Source organism: Taudactylus pleione, unplaced genomic scaffold, assembly GCF_031769625.1.
Source record: "Taudactylus pleione unplaced genomic scaffold, aTauple2 ptg000093l, whole genome shotgun sequence".
NCBI classification, from domain to species: domain Eukaryota; kingdom Metazoa; phylum Chordata; class Amphibia; order Anura; family Myobatrachidae; genus Taudactylus; species Taudactylus pleione.
This window is the reverse complement of record NW_028284495.1, coordinates 38,084,516-38,100,010: the sequence shown is the minus strand read 5'-3', so window position 1 is coordinate 38,100,010 and position 15,495 is coordinate 38,084,516. Positions and strand designations below refer to the sequence as shown.

Below are 15,495 nucleotides of genomic sequence, written 5' to 3'. Positions count from 1 at the left end.
CATTAGGTTTTTTGGGGGGTTACAGTTAGGCACCCCTAGGGGGTAGGGTTGGGGTCAGGCTCCACTGGGAGGGGTTAGGGTTAGGCACTAAGGGGGGAGGGTTAGATTTAGGCACGAAGAGGGGAAAGTTATGGTTTAGGCACTAACGGGGAGTGTTAGGGGGTAGGGTGCGGGGTGGGGAGGGTTAGGGTTAGGCTACAAGCAGGGAGGGTTAGGGGGAGAAGGGGGGAGGGTAAGTATACTTCCCAACATCGGGATGCCGCTGTCGGTATTGTGACAGGAGGCATCCCAAGAGCCGGCATTCCATACCCATTCCCATCACTACGTATCCTACCTATTAACAGAGAAAGTAGAACATTGGGCCTTAAAAAGCCCTGAATGGCTATTTTGTTTTACATATGGTTTTCTGATTATTTCATCTAACACCGCAATTGCACAGTCCAACTACCTCTAACACTTGCATCCTGCTTCACTGCTCTTCCCTTCCCCATGGCTACTCATATAATGAGGATATGCTTCCATAAGGCCTGTCCTGTCTGGGGCTACATCCGTACTGTGGTTAATGTATGTACATTTTTGAGAACTGGACAGGGCATTTTTAAACAAGTTGTCTAGTTAAATGGCAATATGACCTTCCTATTTTTATATACTATATTGCTCTGCTGGTTGCTCACATTGTCTTGTTAAGTTGATATAAAAGATAATTCCCAGGTCCCTTTCTTTGTTGTTATTTACCAATATCATGCACCATACCTTTCCAGTCTAAATGCATGACCTTACATATATAAACAAGCCACCCAGATTGTGGAGCTTACAAGTGTCTGAAATCACTTCTCATGCCGCTAATCACAACCCATATTAAAAAAGAAACATTTATTCTCTTTTGATGCTGTTAAATAAAGTTATAAGCACATAATGTAGAATATAATGATTATAATAATGAACATATTTTCTGGGTGTTATACATTAAGGCAAAATTGGGAACCAGCCCAGTTGTAAATTTACAGAGTAAAAAATACAAAGAATAAACATTGCACATTACACACTAAAGTTTCATAAAGTGAAATAAGTTTAAACAAGTGAGGTTAAAGTAGTATATTGTAACCAATACATATGAAAGATTAAATCAGAGTATTTTGCATTCACTACACCAGCAAACACAAATCATGACAACTTTGGTCAGCCAAGCAGTGTACTCAAGGACAGTGACTATTATTATAATTCAGTTCACACCATCACGTTTCAAAATATTTTGCATTGGCAACAAAATATATGACTACTTTATAGGTTATTTGATCACGTAGAGTTATTGGATTATCAGTGTTATGCCTGATGTACCATTGTTGCCATCATTGCAAGCTGTGTTCAGCAACACTTATTCATTACTAGATTTAGTACATTTTAGATTTTAAATGGGTTGCCCAGTTTTGGACAAGATCTGCGCTTTACTGCTTTCAGAAGTACAAAGAGGGTGATCCCTCCCCCATAGGTGCACGTTTTATTACATGTACCTTGGATTTGGACAGTGTGACTTGTATGCAAGAACTGACAACTGATGATGACACAATCTATTGAAAAGGATAAGAAGGACAAAGGGTATACAATTGGTTAGGGTTAGGCACCCCTAAGGAGGGTTAGGGTTAGGGGGGTTAGGTTAGATTAGTTGATACTTATCTTACCACGATCGGGATTTCAGCGCTGTACGGCTTCCGCTGCCGGCTCTGCTGTTTTGTCGGGCTGCCGGGATTCGAACTCCCGGCCATGCGGCAGCCGGGATATCATACCGATTCCGGACAAAGTCTGTGCCTGTAGCTGCATTTGGTGCAGCCTTTGATCGAGCATTATAATGGTGCCAAAATATATAAATATTTCACCTTTCCCAACTAAATAAGAAGTGACATTCTGAGTTATATGTTAAATAAATCATATAACATTCAGTAAAGTCAGCTCCTTCTGTAAACCATTCAGTCTTACTGCAGGTAACGGCGTGGGTTCAAGGTTATGCTGACCTTCTAAGGGAAAGGCCTTTTGTAGGGAGTTATCCTAGTATATTAAAATGTTCACATAAAATTGCCTATTACAATTATTATAGATGTTAATTCTCCCTATGTTTCTTAAAGTGCAAATATATTATTAAACTACCTAGAAATACGCATGTTTAACATGGGTGATATTATATAAAACTAAACTCAGTTCATGCTGTGTCACAAGATAACTCAGCATGTCCAGATGATTTAATAAAGACTCAAAACACATGATTACAGTGATTATTGATAAGTAAAGGCCCCCATACATCAGAGATTGATTGCAGCAATCGTGCAATTTGCAATCGATTGTATATAAAAATCTTTCCCTTTTTCAATCGATTGTGGCATCTCTGCAATCAGCAATCGATTGTGGCATCTCTGCAATCAGCAATCGATTGAAAAAGGGAAAGATTTTTATACACAATCGATTGCAAATTGCACGATTGCTGCAATCAATCTCTGATGTATGGGGGCCTTAAGTTTGGGTTGGTGATTGAACATTCTGCATGTCTTTTCATTAACTTACCTTATTAAAATGGTGACAAGATGGAATTATTACATTTGTATGCCCTTTTATTCAGAGACTATCAGCAAGCGAGCACTAAAGCACAAAATGCACATTTTCCACTTTTACAAATTATTTTGCATACAAAGTTACTGGCACTTTCACTATTTCGTGGGAGAGATCACTGTTATTTCTATGTGACTAGGGAGGTATTTATCAAAGCTGGGAGAGAGATAAAATTGTGAGAGATAAAGTACTAACCAATCAGCTTCCAGTTTACATTTTGCAGGCTGTGTTTATAAAATGATAGTTAGGAGCTGGTTGGTTGGCAATTTATTTTTTACAATTTTATCTCTCTCCCAGCTTTGATAAATACCCCCCTAGATCACACAGCCCACCAAGAACCTCTGCAATCTGGCTGACCCAATATGCGCTAAGTAGCCCTTATCCTTATGTATCAATGCCTATTTCCCTGTAGACTGTAAGCTTGCGAGCAGGGCCCTCTTGCCTCTATGTCTGTTTGTCATTACCCAGTGTTGTTCTATTACTGTTTGTTCCTAATTGTAAAGTGCAATAGAATATGCTGGTGCTACATAAGTAACTGCTAATCATTTCTGATATGTGCTCATGGCTTTCTCAGGATTACGTCAAGGTCCCAGGTTTTCATGGAATAGGTTTATATTTTTGCAAAGGTTCGTATAAAATTAAGGATGTGCATATTTACCAAGCATTAGGATTATAGGAAACAGTTAATTTATGTTAAGGATTAAGTCTATCAGGCCCTGATAGAGCCTTTCAGAGTCTTCCACATCAAGGTTTCTTTGATAAAAATCTAATGATGGGACTACTGCGCTGATGGTGCCAGGTACAGCTACTCTGTATTATATTCATTTTCAAACAGCATTATTCAGATCTTTCATTTACCAACTACCTAAGAGCAGGAGTATTGCAGTGCTGCTAATGACCTGATCGGAAATTCCCTTCATTTCTACTGAGTGATATATTTATTAAGATCCTGCTTCAAAATATAAATGTCTAACATGAGAACCATCCCATGACAGTGTTGCCATAGGATATTACTACACCATAAAAACTGCTGTGCTCCAAAAAGGGAACTAAGTAATCTGGATGTATTTCACGCTAAAAACAAATCCTTGGGGAAAAAAAAAGTTATGTTTTTTTTTTCTTTTTAAAAAAAGGTTATACAGTTACAGTATTTGTTTCACTATAGTAAACATAATTGAGCTAAGAAACTATCTGTAAACAAAAAAGGGTCCTTTACATATTGATGGTGTTTTATACATTTGTATTGTTCATCTAGATCCCATTCCAATGGACTGCTCAGTGTTGGTTGCCATCCCCTTGAGTGGACTGAGCCATTACGTGTGTTTAATTGAACACATGGTAACTGGTCAGATCAGCAGCATTTGTTTGTGTACTGAATGGATTGTCTTCCAAGTTTCATTGTATCATTAGAACCATTCGGATGAGGATCCAAGGGAGGGATTCTTTGACCTGAAGCAAAAGGTTACAAAGTCACTTAATTAGGTACTTAGAATACTCATGTTCCTGGGTTAATATTCAGGAACACATAAGTGGATACGTCATAGTTACCATGAGATGCTTAACTTTATTATTATGTGACTCTAATTTTTTATATCTCTTCTTGAATACATATTCAATTATATAGCAAAGAGAATAAAAATAGATAGTGAGAAATACATCCAATGTATAGATTTAGAGGAATTGTACTCAATAATAACAAATAACTTTTTCATGGCCAATAGTTGATAATCCGTAAATGTCCCTAGAAATTATAGATAGCTAGCAACTATGATTAAATCTCTATATTTTAAGATGAAAAGTAACAAAAATAATGTCATTATGCTGGCATTTAATGACAGTTGGTATGACCTTGACCCCTCCCATCTGTGTCAGTGATGTCATATGCAGAAAGTACCAGCATAACACACATCTATAGTATGCTAACAATTCTGTTATTTCCCATACTTACTCATCACATTCCAAGTCATGATGACACCACAGACACGATTGAAAATTACCTAATCACAGCATTATCCACAACCAAAAATGTTTAGCAGTAAAAAAGAAAGGAAGAAAACACACAGGGATGCACAGGCCCAGTACAGAAAGAAAAAACACTCTGTAGAGAAGACAAAGTGAGGTTGTCCTAAAAAGTACAATAGTAAGATGAAAAGAAAAAGGTAATACTAATATGTTGATAAAAGAAATAGACAGATGAGGGGGATAGAGAGAAGGAGAAAAAGAGGGGAGGAGTTCCGAAGAGAGAGAGGAGGAAAGAGAGAGAGAGACAGAAGGAAATAGAGAGAGAAAAAAACTCCCAGGCAGAAAAATTATCTAGCTATAATATACAACCATGGTTTTTCCCTCCTGAACTTATGTTGATTTTCACAAATCTTGTCCTGGAAGCTGTTATATTGCTTCCTAAGTCAGGATATAATGAAACGCGGCATGTCTGTGGCATCTCGTAGGGTTGAAGGTGTTGCACCTAGGCTGTGACAAACAGCATGTGGTATTGATGGGCATCGACCATTGATGGTTGGCATCCATCGATGGTTTGCCAATGATGATTGATGGTTTCGCCATCGATGGCAGAGGTCTGAGTGTTCACCACCATTGTTCTCCCATGACATGGCTTGAATAGCTCTACCCTCTTCCCCAATGTCAAACACCAATAAACCTGATATGTTGGAGAGTCAATCTGTAAGGGCTAGATACAGGAGAAGACATATCTGTCATGTATTGTCCTGAAATACCCATAGCTAACACCTAGCAGAGAGTTAGGGGTATATTTACTAAAGTGAGTGTTTTTAGAAGTGGAGTTGTTGGCCATAGTAACCAACAAACAAAAATAAAAATGGCAGCTGCTCAATCAATCTAGCAGTACTAATCAGGTGCATGAAAGGGAGGGGTCATACTAAGTAGAGAAAGGAGGGGGATTTAACCCCCTATTGTACCTCAGCACACTGAATAATACCTGCAACAATATATGAAGACTATATGGTCATAGAAATTCAGAGATATTAGTTGCATGCATTTGCAAATACATGGGAGGCTGCTGGGCCACATCACGGCTTCTCTGTTACCAGCAGTCCCTAACACTAAGGGGTTCACGTCCGGGGCGCAGTGCACCCCAAAAAACGTCCAGCCCAGGACCCCCCCAGGGCATCACACGAAAATGGAAAAAGAGTGACAGTGCAGTGTAAAGTATAGCTGAGTGTGAGTAATCATTAAGTGTGAAATGAGAGGTTAAAATATATGTGAAAAATACATGAATAATAAACAAACATAAAAGGTGATGTGAAAAGCAACTATGTGTATTAAGTGGTGATGCCCTGAGGAGGCCCAGCCAGACCAGTCCCGGGGGCCCTACGCCCAAACGCTTACCCCTGGGCTGGACGTTTTTTGGTGTGCACTCGCCCCGGACGTGAACCCCTTCGTGTTAGGGACTGCTGGTAACAGAGAAGCCGTGACGTGGCCCAGCAGCCTCCCATGTATTTGCAAATGCATGCAACTAATATCTCTGAATTTCTATGACCATATAGTCTTCATATATTGTTGCAGGTATAATTCAGTGTGCTGAGGTAGAATAGGGGGTTAAATCCCCCTCCTTTCTCTACTTAATATGACCCCTCCCTTTCATGCACCTGATTAGTACTGCTAGATTGATTGAGCAGCTGCCATTTTTGTTTGTTTGTTATGAGTTGCATGAAGGAGCCAGCATTAGTAGGGCATGCTGGTTCTAGTAGTGCTAGTTGGAGTTCCCAGGGGTGACTCCCAGGTAAGCTGGCTCTCAATTTGGATGCATTTATGTATGTGCCTTTATCATGAGGCCTTACATTTGACAAAATTATATATGTGCCTTTATCATGAGGCCTTATAATTGGTATATTTTACATTTGGGGTAAGCGTTTGGGCGTAGGGCCCCCGGGACTGGTCTGGCTGGGCCTCCTCAGGGCATCACCACTTAATACACATAGTTGCTTTTCACATCACCTTTTATGTTTGTTTATTATTCATGTATTTTTCACATATATTTTAACCTCTCATTTCACACTTAATGATTACTCACACTCAGCTATACTTTACACTGCACTGTCACTCTTTTTCCATTTTCGTGTGATGCCCTGGGAGGGTCCTGGGCTGGACGTTTTTTGGGGTGCACTGCGCCCCGGACGTGAACCCTTTAGTGTTAGGGACTGCTGGTAACAGAGAAGCCGTGACGTGGCCCAGCAGCCTCCCATGTATTTGCAAATGCATGCAACTAATATCTCTGAATTTCTATGACCATATAGTCTTCATATATTGTTGCAGGTATTATTCAGTGTGGGTTAAATCCCCCTCCTTTCTCTACTGGCCATAGTAACCAATCATATTCTAGCTATTCTCTTCTAGAAAGTGCTAGACAAAATGATAAGTAGAATCTGATTGGTTGCTATGGGCAACATATCCACTTCTAAAAACCTGCACTTTAGTAAATATACCCCTAAGAGTCTATACCAGTGGTTCCCAAACTGTAGGGGTCATTCAGGCCCGCTCGCGAGCAAAGGTTGATGTTGTGCGAATGCGCATGCGCACTCCTGTGACTGACAGCACGTCCCCTTTGGTGGGCGTGCCGGGGTGTGGTGCCGCGGGCCGGAGGGAAGCTGCTGCCATTTCTTTTCTCTAATCTGCATTGCGTATAGAGCCGGAGCGGAGGCGGGACGGCGGTTAGGCACTGTATACTAACTATAGGGAGGGAGGGTGGGAAACAGCTATGAGTGGCACTGGCAATATACTAACTAACTATAGGGAGGGGGTGGGGGAACAGCTATGAGTGGTACTGGCTGTATACTTAGTATAGGGAGGGGGAAGGAGGAACAGCTATGAGTGGTACTGGCTGTATACTAAGTATAGGGAGGGGGAAGGAGGAACAGCTATGAGTGGTACTGGCTGTATACTAAGTATAGGGAGGGGGAAGGAGGAACAGCTATGAGTGGTACTGGCTGTATACTAAGTATAGGGAGGGGGAAGGAGGAACAGCTATGAGTGGTACTGGCTGTATACTAAGTATAGGGAGGGGGAAGGAGGAACAGCTATGAGTGGTACTGGCTGTATACTAAGTATAGGGAGGGGGAAGGAGGAACAGCTATGAGTGGTACTGGCACTGTCTGTATACTAACTATAGAGAGGGGGGTGGGGGAAACAGCTATGAGTGGCACTGTCTGTATACTAACTATAGGGAGGGGGTGGGGGAACAGCTATGAGTGGCACTGGCTGTATACTAAGTATAGGCAGGGAAGGAAATAGCTATTAGTGTCACTGGCACTGTCTGTATACTAGCTATAGGGAGGGGGGTGGGAAACAGCTATGAGTGGCACTGTCTGTATACTTTATACTAATTACGTAAGTTTTACCCAACTACTTGGGTCAAAAAGATACTGCTCGGTAAGTAATTTGGCATAGGGGTGTCTTGAAAAAATGAAGGAGACCCTAAGGGTGCCTTGAAATGAAAAAGTTTGGGAACCACTGGTCTATACTAAGGTGTATATTATTTACTAACATGCACGTTTTTAGAAGTGGAGTTGTTGCCCACAGCAACCAATCAGATTCTACTTATCATTTATCTATCACCTTCTAGGAGATAATAGGTAGAAATTGATTGGTTGCTATGGGCAACAACGCCACTGCTAAAAATCCGCACTTTAGTAAATATACCCCTAAGAGAGAGAGAGAGAGAGAGAGAGAGTCATGGGAATACACAGAGGCTGGCAGTGTAGAAATGAGAGGTCAAGAAGCAGTGTGTCAGAACCCAGGAAGGGAGAATTTCAGCTCTGTTTTCCACACTTGTGTGTCACTGCCTCTTCTCTCCACACGTGTGTGTCACTGCCTCTTCTCTCCACACGTGTGTGTCACTGCCTCTTCTCTCCACACGTGTGTGTCACTGCCTCTTCTCTCCACATGTGTGTGTCACTGCCTCTTCTCTCCACATATGTGTGTCACTGCCTCTTCTCTCCACACGTGTGCGTCACTGCCTATTCAATCCACATGTGCGTGTCACTGCCTCTTCTCTCCACACATGTGCGTGTCACTGCCACTTCTCTCCACACATGTGCGTGTCACTGCCTCTTCTCTCCACATATGTGTGTGTCACTGCCTATTCAATCCACATGTGCATGTCACTGCCTCTTCTCTCCACACATGTACGTGTCACTGCCTCCTCTCTCCACATGTGTGTCACTGCCTCTTCTTTCCACACGTGTGTGTCACTGCCTCCTCTCTCCACATGTGTGTGTAACTGCCTCTTCTCTCCACATATGTGCGTGTCACTGCCTCTTCTCTCCACACATGTGCATGTCACTGCCTATTCTCTCCACACATGTGCGTGTCACTTCCTCCTCTATCCACATGTGTGTGTCACTGCCTCTTCTTTCCACACGTGTGTGTCACTGCCTCTTCTTTCCACACGTGTGTGTCACTGCCTCTTCTTTCCACATGTGTGTGTCACCGCCTCTTTTCTCCACATGTGTGTGTCACTGCCTCTTCTCTCCACACATGTGCATGTCACTGCCCTTCTCTCCACATATGTGTGTGCGCCCAGAGGTGCCGAGAGTGGGGCGGGGCGGGTACTAATTACCCGGGCCCGGGCTGCTGAAGGGGCCCGGCGGGGGGCCTGGGTCAGCGCCACTCCCCCTCCCTCTTAAATCACAGCAGCCCAGCACACGCTGTTGTGTGCTGGGCTGCAGTGGGAGACTGCTCGCAGCCACAGCAGTCTCCTATGCCTGTGGGGGGTAGTGATCACGCTGATTGCGCCCCCCTGTGGCTTTACTCCGGGCTGGGGGCTCACAGCGCTGCAAAAGTCTTTTTTTCATTTAAACAAAACCCAAGTGGACGTGGCCACGGCCCTGTTAATAGACCACGCCCCCTCCTTTTACCCGGACCCGGCCAGCCTCTCAACGCCCCTGTGTGCGTCAATGCCTTTTCTCTCCACACAGGTGCCTGTCACTGCCTCTTCTCTCCACATGTGCATGTCACTGCCTCTTCTCTCCACACATGTGCGTGTCACTGCCTCTTCTCTCCACATGTGCGTGTCACTTCCTCCTCTATCCACATGTGTGTGTCACTGCCTCTTCTTTCCACACGTGTGTGTCACTGCCTCTTCTTTCCACACGTGTGTGTCACTGCCTCTTCTTTCCACACGTGTGTGTCACTGCCTCTTCTTTCCACACATGTGTGTCACTGCCTCTTCTTTCCACATGTGTGTGTCACCGCCTCTTTTCTCCACATGTGTGTGTCACTGCCTCTTCTTTCCACACATGTGCATGTCACTGCCCTTCTCTCCACATATGTGTGTGCGCCCAGAGGTGCCGAGAGTGGGGCGGGGCGGGGCGGGTACTAATTACCCGGGCCCGGGCTGCTGAAGGGGCCCGGCGGGGGGCCTGGGTCAGCGCCACTCCCCCTCCCTCTTAAATCACAGCAGCCCAGCACACGCTGTTGTGTGCTGGGCTGCAGTGGGAGACTGCTCGCAGCCACAGCAGTCTCCTATGCCTGTGGGGGGTAGTGATCACGCTGATTGCGCCCCCCTGTGGCTTTACTCCGGGCTGGGGGCTCACAGCGCTGCAAAAGTCTTTTTTTCATTTAAACAAAACTCAAGTGGACGTGGCCACGGCCCTGTTAATAGACCACGCCCCCTCCTTTTACCCGGACCCGGCCAGCCTCTCAACGCCCCTGTGTGCGTCAATGCCTTTTCTCTCCACACAGGTGCATGTCACTGCCTCTTCTCTCCACACATGTGCGTGTCACTGCCTCTTCTCTCCACATGTGCGTGTCACTGCCTCTTCTCTCCACATGTGCGTGTCACTTCCTCCTCTATCCACATGTGTGTGTCACTGCCTCTTCTTTCCACACATGTGTGTCACTGCCTCTTCTTTCCACACGTGTGTGTCACTGCCTCTTCTTTCCACACGTGTGTGTCACTGCCTCTTCTTTCCACACATGTGTGTCACTGCCTCTTCTTTCCACATGTGTGTGTCACCGCCTCTTTTCTCCACATGTGTGTGTCACTGCCTCTTCTTTCCACACATGTGCATGTCACTGCCCTTCTCTCCACATATGTGTGTGCGCCCAGAGGTGCCGAGAGTGGGGCGGGGCGGGGCGGGTACTAATTACCCGGGCCCGGGCTGCTGAAGGGGCCCGGCGGGGGGCCTGGGTCAGCGCCACTCCCCCTCCCTCTTAAATCACAGCAGCCCAGCACACGCTGTTGTGTGCTGGGCTGCAGTGGGAGACTGCTCGCAGCCACAGCAGTCTCCTATGCCTGTGGGGGGTAGTGATCACGCTGATTGCGCCCCCCTGTGGCTTTACTCCGGGCTGGGGGCTCACAGCGCTGCAAAAGTCTTTTTTTCATTTAAACAAAACTCAAGTGGACGTGGCCACGGCCCTGTTAATAGACCACGCCCCCTCCTTTTACCCGGACCCGGCCAGCCTCTCAACGCCCCTGTGTGCGTCAATGCCTTTTCTCTCCACACAGGTGCCTGTCACTGCCTCTTCTCTCCACATGTGCATGTCACTGCCTCTTCTCTCCACACATGTGCGTGTCACTGCCTCTTCTCTCCACATGTGCGTGTCACTTCCTCCTCTATCCACATGTGTGTGTCACTGCCTCTTCTTTCCACACGTGTGTGTCACTGCCTCTTCTTTCCACACGTGTGTGTCACTGCCTCTTCTTTCCACACGTGTGTGTCACTGCCTCTTCTTTCCACACATGTGTGTCACTGCCTCTTCTTTCCACATGTGTGTGTCACCGCCTCTTTTCTCCACATGTGTGTGTCACTGCCTCTTCTTTCCACACATGTGCATGTCACTGCCCTTCTCTCCACATATGTGTGTGCGCCCAGAGGTGCCGAGAGTGGGGCGGGGCGGGTACTAATTACCCGGGCCCGGGCTGCTGAAGGGGCCCGGCGGGGGGCCTGGGTCAGCGCCACTCCCCCTCCCTCTTAAATCACAGCAGCCCAGCACACGCTGTTGTGTGCTGGGCTGCAGTGGGAGACTGCTCGCAGCCACAGCAGTCTCCTATGCCTGTGGGGGGTAGTGATCACGCTGATTGCGCCCCCCTGTGGCTTTACTCCGGGCTGGGGGCTCACAGCGCTGCAAAAGTCTTTTTTTCATTTAAACAAAACTCAAGTGGACGTGGCCACGGCCCTGTTAATAGACCACGCCCCCTCCTTTTACCCGGACCCGGCCAGCCTCTCAACGCCCCTGTGTGCGTCAATGCCTTTTCTCTCCACACAGGTGCCTGTCACTGCCTCTTCTCTCCACATGTGCATGTCACTGCCTCTTCTCTCCACACATGTGCGTGTCACTGCACCTTCTCTCCACATGTGCGTGTCACTTCCTCCTCTATCCACATGTGTGTGTCACTGCCTCTTCTTTCCACACGTGTGTGTCACTGCCTCTTCTTTCCACACGTGTGTGTCACTGCCTCTTCTTTCCACACGTGTGTGTCACTGCCTCTTCTTTCCACACATGTGTGTCACTGCCTCTTCTTTCCACATGTGTGTGTCACCGCCTCTTTTCTCCACATGTGTGTGTCACTGCCTCTTCTTTCCACACATGTGCATGTCACTGCCCTTCTCTCCACATATGTGTGTGCGCCCAGAGGTGCCGAGAGTGGGGCGGGGCGGGTACTAATTACCCGGGCCCGGGCTGCTGAAGGGGCCCGGCGGGGGGCCTGGGTCAGCGCCACTCCCCCTCCCTCTTAAATCACAGCAGCCCAGCACACGCTGTTGTGTGCTGGGCTGCAGTGGGAGACTGCTCGCAGCCACAGCAGTCTCCTATGCCTGTGGGGGGTAGTGATCACGCTGATTGCGCCCCCCTGTGGCTTTACTCCGGGCTGGGGGCTCACAGCGCTGCAAAAGTCTTTTTTTCATTTAAACAAAACCCAAGTGGACGTGGCCACGGCCCTGTTAATAGACCACGCCCCCTCCTTTTACCCGGACCCGGCCAGCCTCTCAACGCCCCTGTGTGCGTCAATGCCTTTTCTCTCCACACAGGTGCCTGTCACTGCCTCTTCTCTCCACATGTGCATGTCACTGCCTCTTCTCTCCACACATGTGCGTGTCACTGCCTCTTCTCTCCACATGTGCGTGTCACTTCCTCCTCTATCCACATGTGTGTGTCACTGCCTCTTCTTTCCACACGTGTGTGTCACTGCCTCTTCTTTCCACACGTGTGTGTCACTGCCTCTTCTTTCCACACGTGTGTGTCACTGCCTCTTCTTTCCACACATGTGTGTCACTGCCTCTTCTTTCCACATGTGTGTGTCACCGCCTCTTTTCTCCACATGTGTGTGTCACTGCCTCTTCTTTCCACACATGTGCATGTCACTGCCCTTCTCTCCACATATGTGTGTGCGCCCAGAGGTGCCGAGAGTGGGGCGGGGCGGGGCGGGTACTAATTACCCGGGCCCGGGCTGCTGAAGGGGCCCAGCGGGGGGCCTGGGTCAGCGCCACTCCCCCTCCCTCTTAAATCACAGCAGCCCAGCACACGCTGTTGTGTGCTGGGCTGCAGTGGGAGACTGCTCGCAGCCACAGCAGTCTCCTATGCCTGTGGGGGGTAGTGATCACGCTGATTGCGCCCCCCTGTGGCTTTACTCCGGGCTGGGGGCTCACAGCGCTGCAAAAGTCTTTTTTTCATTTAAACAAAACTCAAGTGGACGTGGCCACGGCCCTGTTAATAGACCACGCCCCCTCCTTTTACCCGGACCCGGCCAGCCTCTCAACGCCCCTGTGTGCGTCAATGCCTTTTCTCTCCACACAGGTGCCTGTCACTGCCTCTTCTCTCCACATGTGCATGTCACTGCCTCTTCTCTCCACACATGTGCGTGTCACTGCCTCTTCTCTCCACATGTGCGTGTCACTTCCTCCTCTATCCACATGTGTGTGTCACTGCCTCTTCTTTCCACACGTGTGTGTCACTGCCTCTTCTTTCCACACGTGTGTGTCACTGCCTCTTCTTTCCACACGTGTGTGTCACTGCCTCTTCTTTCCACACATGTGTGTCACTGCCTCTTCTTTCCACATGTGTGTGTCACCGCCTCTTTTCTCCACATGTGTGTGTCACTGCCTCTTCTTTCCACACATGTGCATGTCACTGCCCTTCTCTCCACATATGTGTGTGCGCCCAGAGGTGCCGAGAGTGGGGCGGGGCGGGTACTAATTACCCGGGCCCGGGCTGCTGAAGGGGCCCGGCGGGGGGCCTGGGTCAGCGCCACTCCCCCTCCCTCTTAAATCACAGCAGCCCAGCACACGCTGTTGTGTGCTGGGCTGCAGTGGGAGACTGCTCGCAGCCACAGCAGTCTCCTATGCCTGTGGGGGGTAGTGATCACGCTGATTGCGCCCCCCTGTGGCTTTACTCCGGGCTGGGGGCTCACAGCGCTGCAAAAGTCTTTTTTTCATTTAAACAAAACCCAAGTGGACGTGGCCACGGCCCTGTTAATAGACCACGCCCCCTCCTTTTACCCGGACCCGGCCAGCCTCTCAACGCCCCTGTGTGCGTCAATGCCTTTTCTCTCCACACAGGTGCCTGTCACTGCCTCTTCTCTCCACATGTGCATGTCACTGCCTCTTCTCTCCACACATGTGCGTGTCACTGCCTCTTCTCTCCACATGTGCGTGTCACTTCCTCCTCTATCCACATGTGTGTGTCACTGCCTCTTCTTTCCACACGTGTGTGTCACTGCCTCTTCTTTCCACACGTGTGTGTCACTGCCTCTTCTTTCCACACGTGTGTGTCACTGCCTCTTCTTTCCACACATGTGTGTCACTGCCTCTTCTTTCCACATGTGTGTGTCACCGCCTCTTTTCTCCACATGTGTGTGTCACTGCCTCTTCTTTCCACACATGTGCATGTCACTGCCCTTCTCTCCACATATGTGTGTGCGCCCAGAGGTGCCGAGAGTGGGGCGGGGCGGGGCGGGTACTAATTACCCGGGCCCGGGCTGCTGAAGGGGCCCGGCGGGGGGCCTGGGTCAGCGCCACTCCCCCTCCCTCTTAAATCACAGCAGCCCAGCACACGCTGTTGTGTGCTGGGCTGCAGTGGGAGACTGCTCGCAGCCACAGCAGTCTCCTATGCCTGTGGGGGGTAGTGATCACGCTGATTGCGCCCCCCTGTGGCTTTACTCCGGGCTGGGGGCTCACAGCGCTGCAAAAGTCTTTTTTTCATTTAAACAAAACTCAAGTGGACGTGGCCACGGCCCTGTTAATAGACCACGCCCCCTCCTTTTACCCGGACCCGGCCAGCCTCTCAACGCCCCTGTGTGCGTCAATGCCTTTTCTCTCCACACAGGTGCCTGTCACTGCCTCTTCTCTCCACATGTGCATGTCACTGCCTCTTCTCTCCACACATGTGCGTGTCACTGCCTCTTCTCTCCACATGTGCGTGTCACTTCCTCCTCTATCCACATGTGTGTGTCACTGCCTCTTCTTTCCACACGTGTGTGTCACTGCCTCTTCTTTCCACACGTGTGTGTCACTGCCTCTTCTTTCCACACGTGTGTGTCACTGCCTCTTCTTTCCACACGTGTGTGTCACTGCCTCTTCTTTCCACATGTGTGTGTCACCGCCTCTTTTCTCCACATGTGTGTGTCACTGCCTCTTCTTTCCACACATGTGCATGTCACTGCCCTTCTCTCCACATATGTGTGTGCGCCCAGAGGTGCCGAGAGTGGGGCGGGGCGGGTACTAATTACCCGGGCCCGGGCTGCTGAAGGGGCCCGGCGGGGGGCCTGGGTCAGCGCCACTCCCCCTCCCTCTTAAATCACAGCAGCCCAGCACACGCTGTTGTGTGCTGGGCTGCAGTGGGAGACTGCTCGCAGCCACAGCAGTCTCCTATGCCTGTGGGGGGTAGTGATCACGCTGATTGCGCCCCCCTGTGGCTTTACTCCGG

At 48.4% G+C, this 15,495-nt stretch overlaps 1 protein-coding gene across 1 annotated transcript in view; it reads right to left on the bottom strand.

The window, feature by feature from the left end:
• Positions 1 to 2,457: 2,457 nt before the first annotated feature.
• The window catches only part of RAB31 (RAB31, member RAS oncogene family), a 75,812-nt gene continuing 62,774 nt past the window's right edge, over positions 2,458 to 15,495 (bottom strand). The window contains exon 7 of the mRNA XM_088469698.1: positions 2,458 to 4,047. Coding sequence (XP_088325824.1) covers positions 3,950 to 4,047 — 98 coding nt within the window. The 3' untranslated portion in view covers positions 2,458 to 3,949. The remainder of the gene's footprint in view (positions 4,048 to 15,495) is intronic.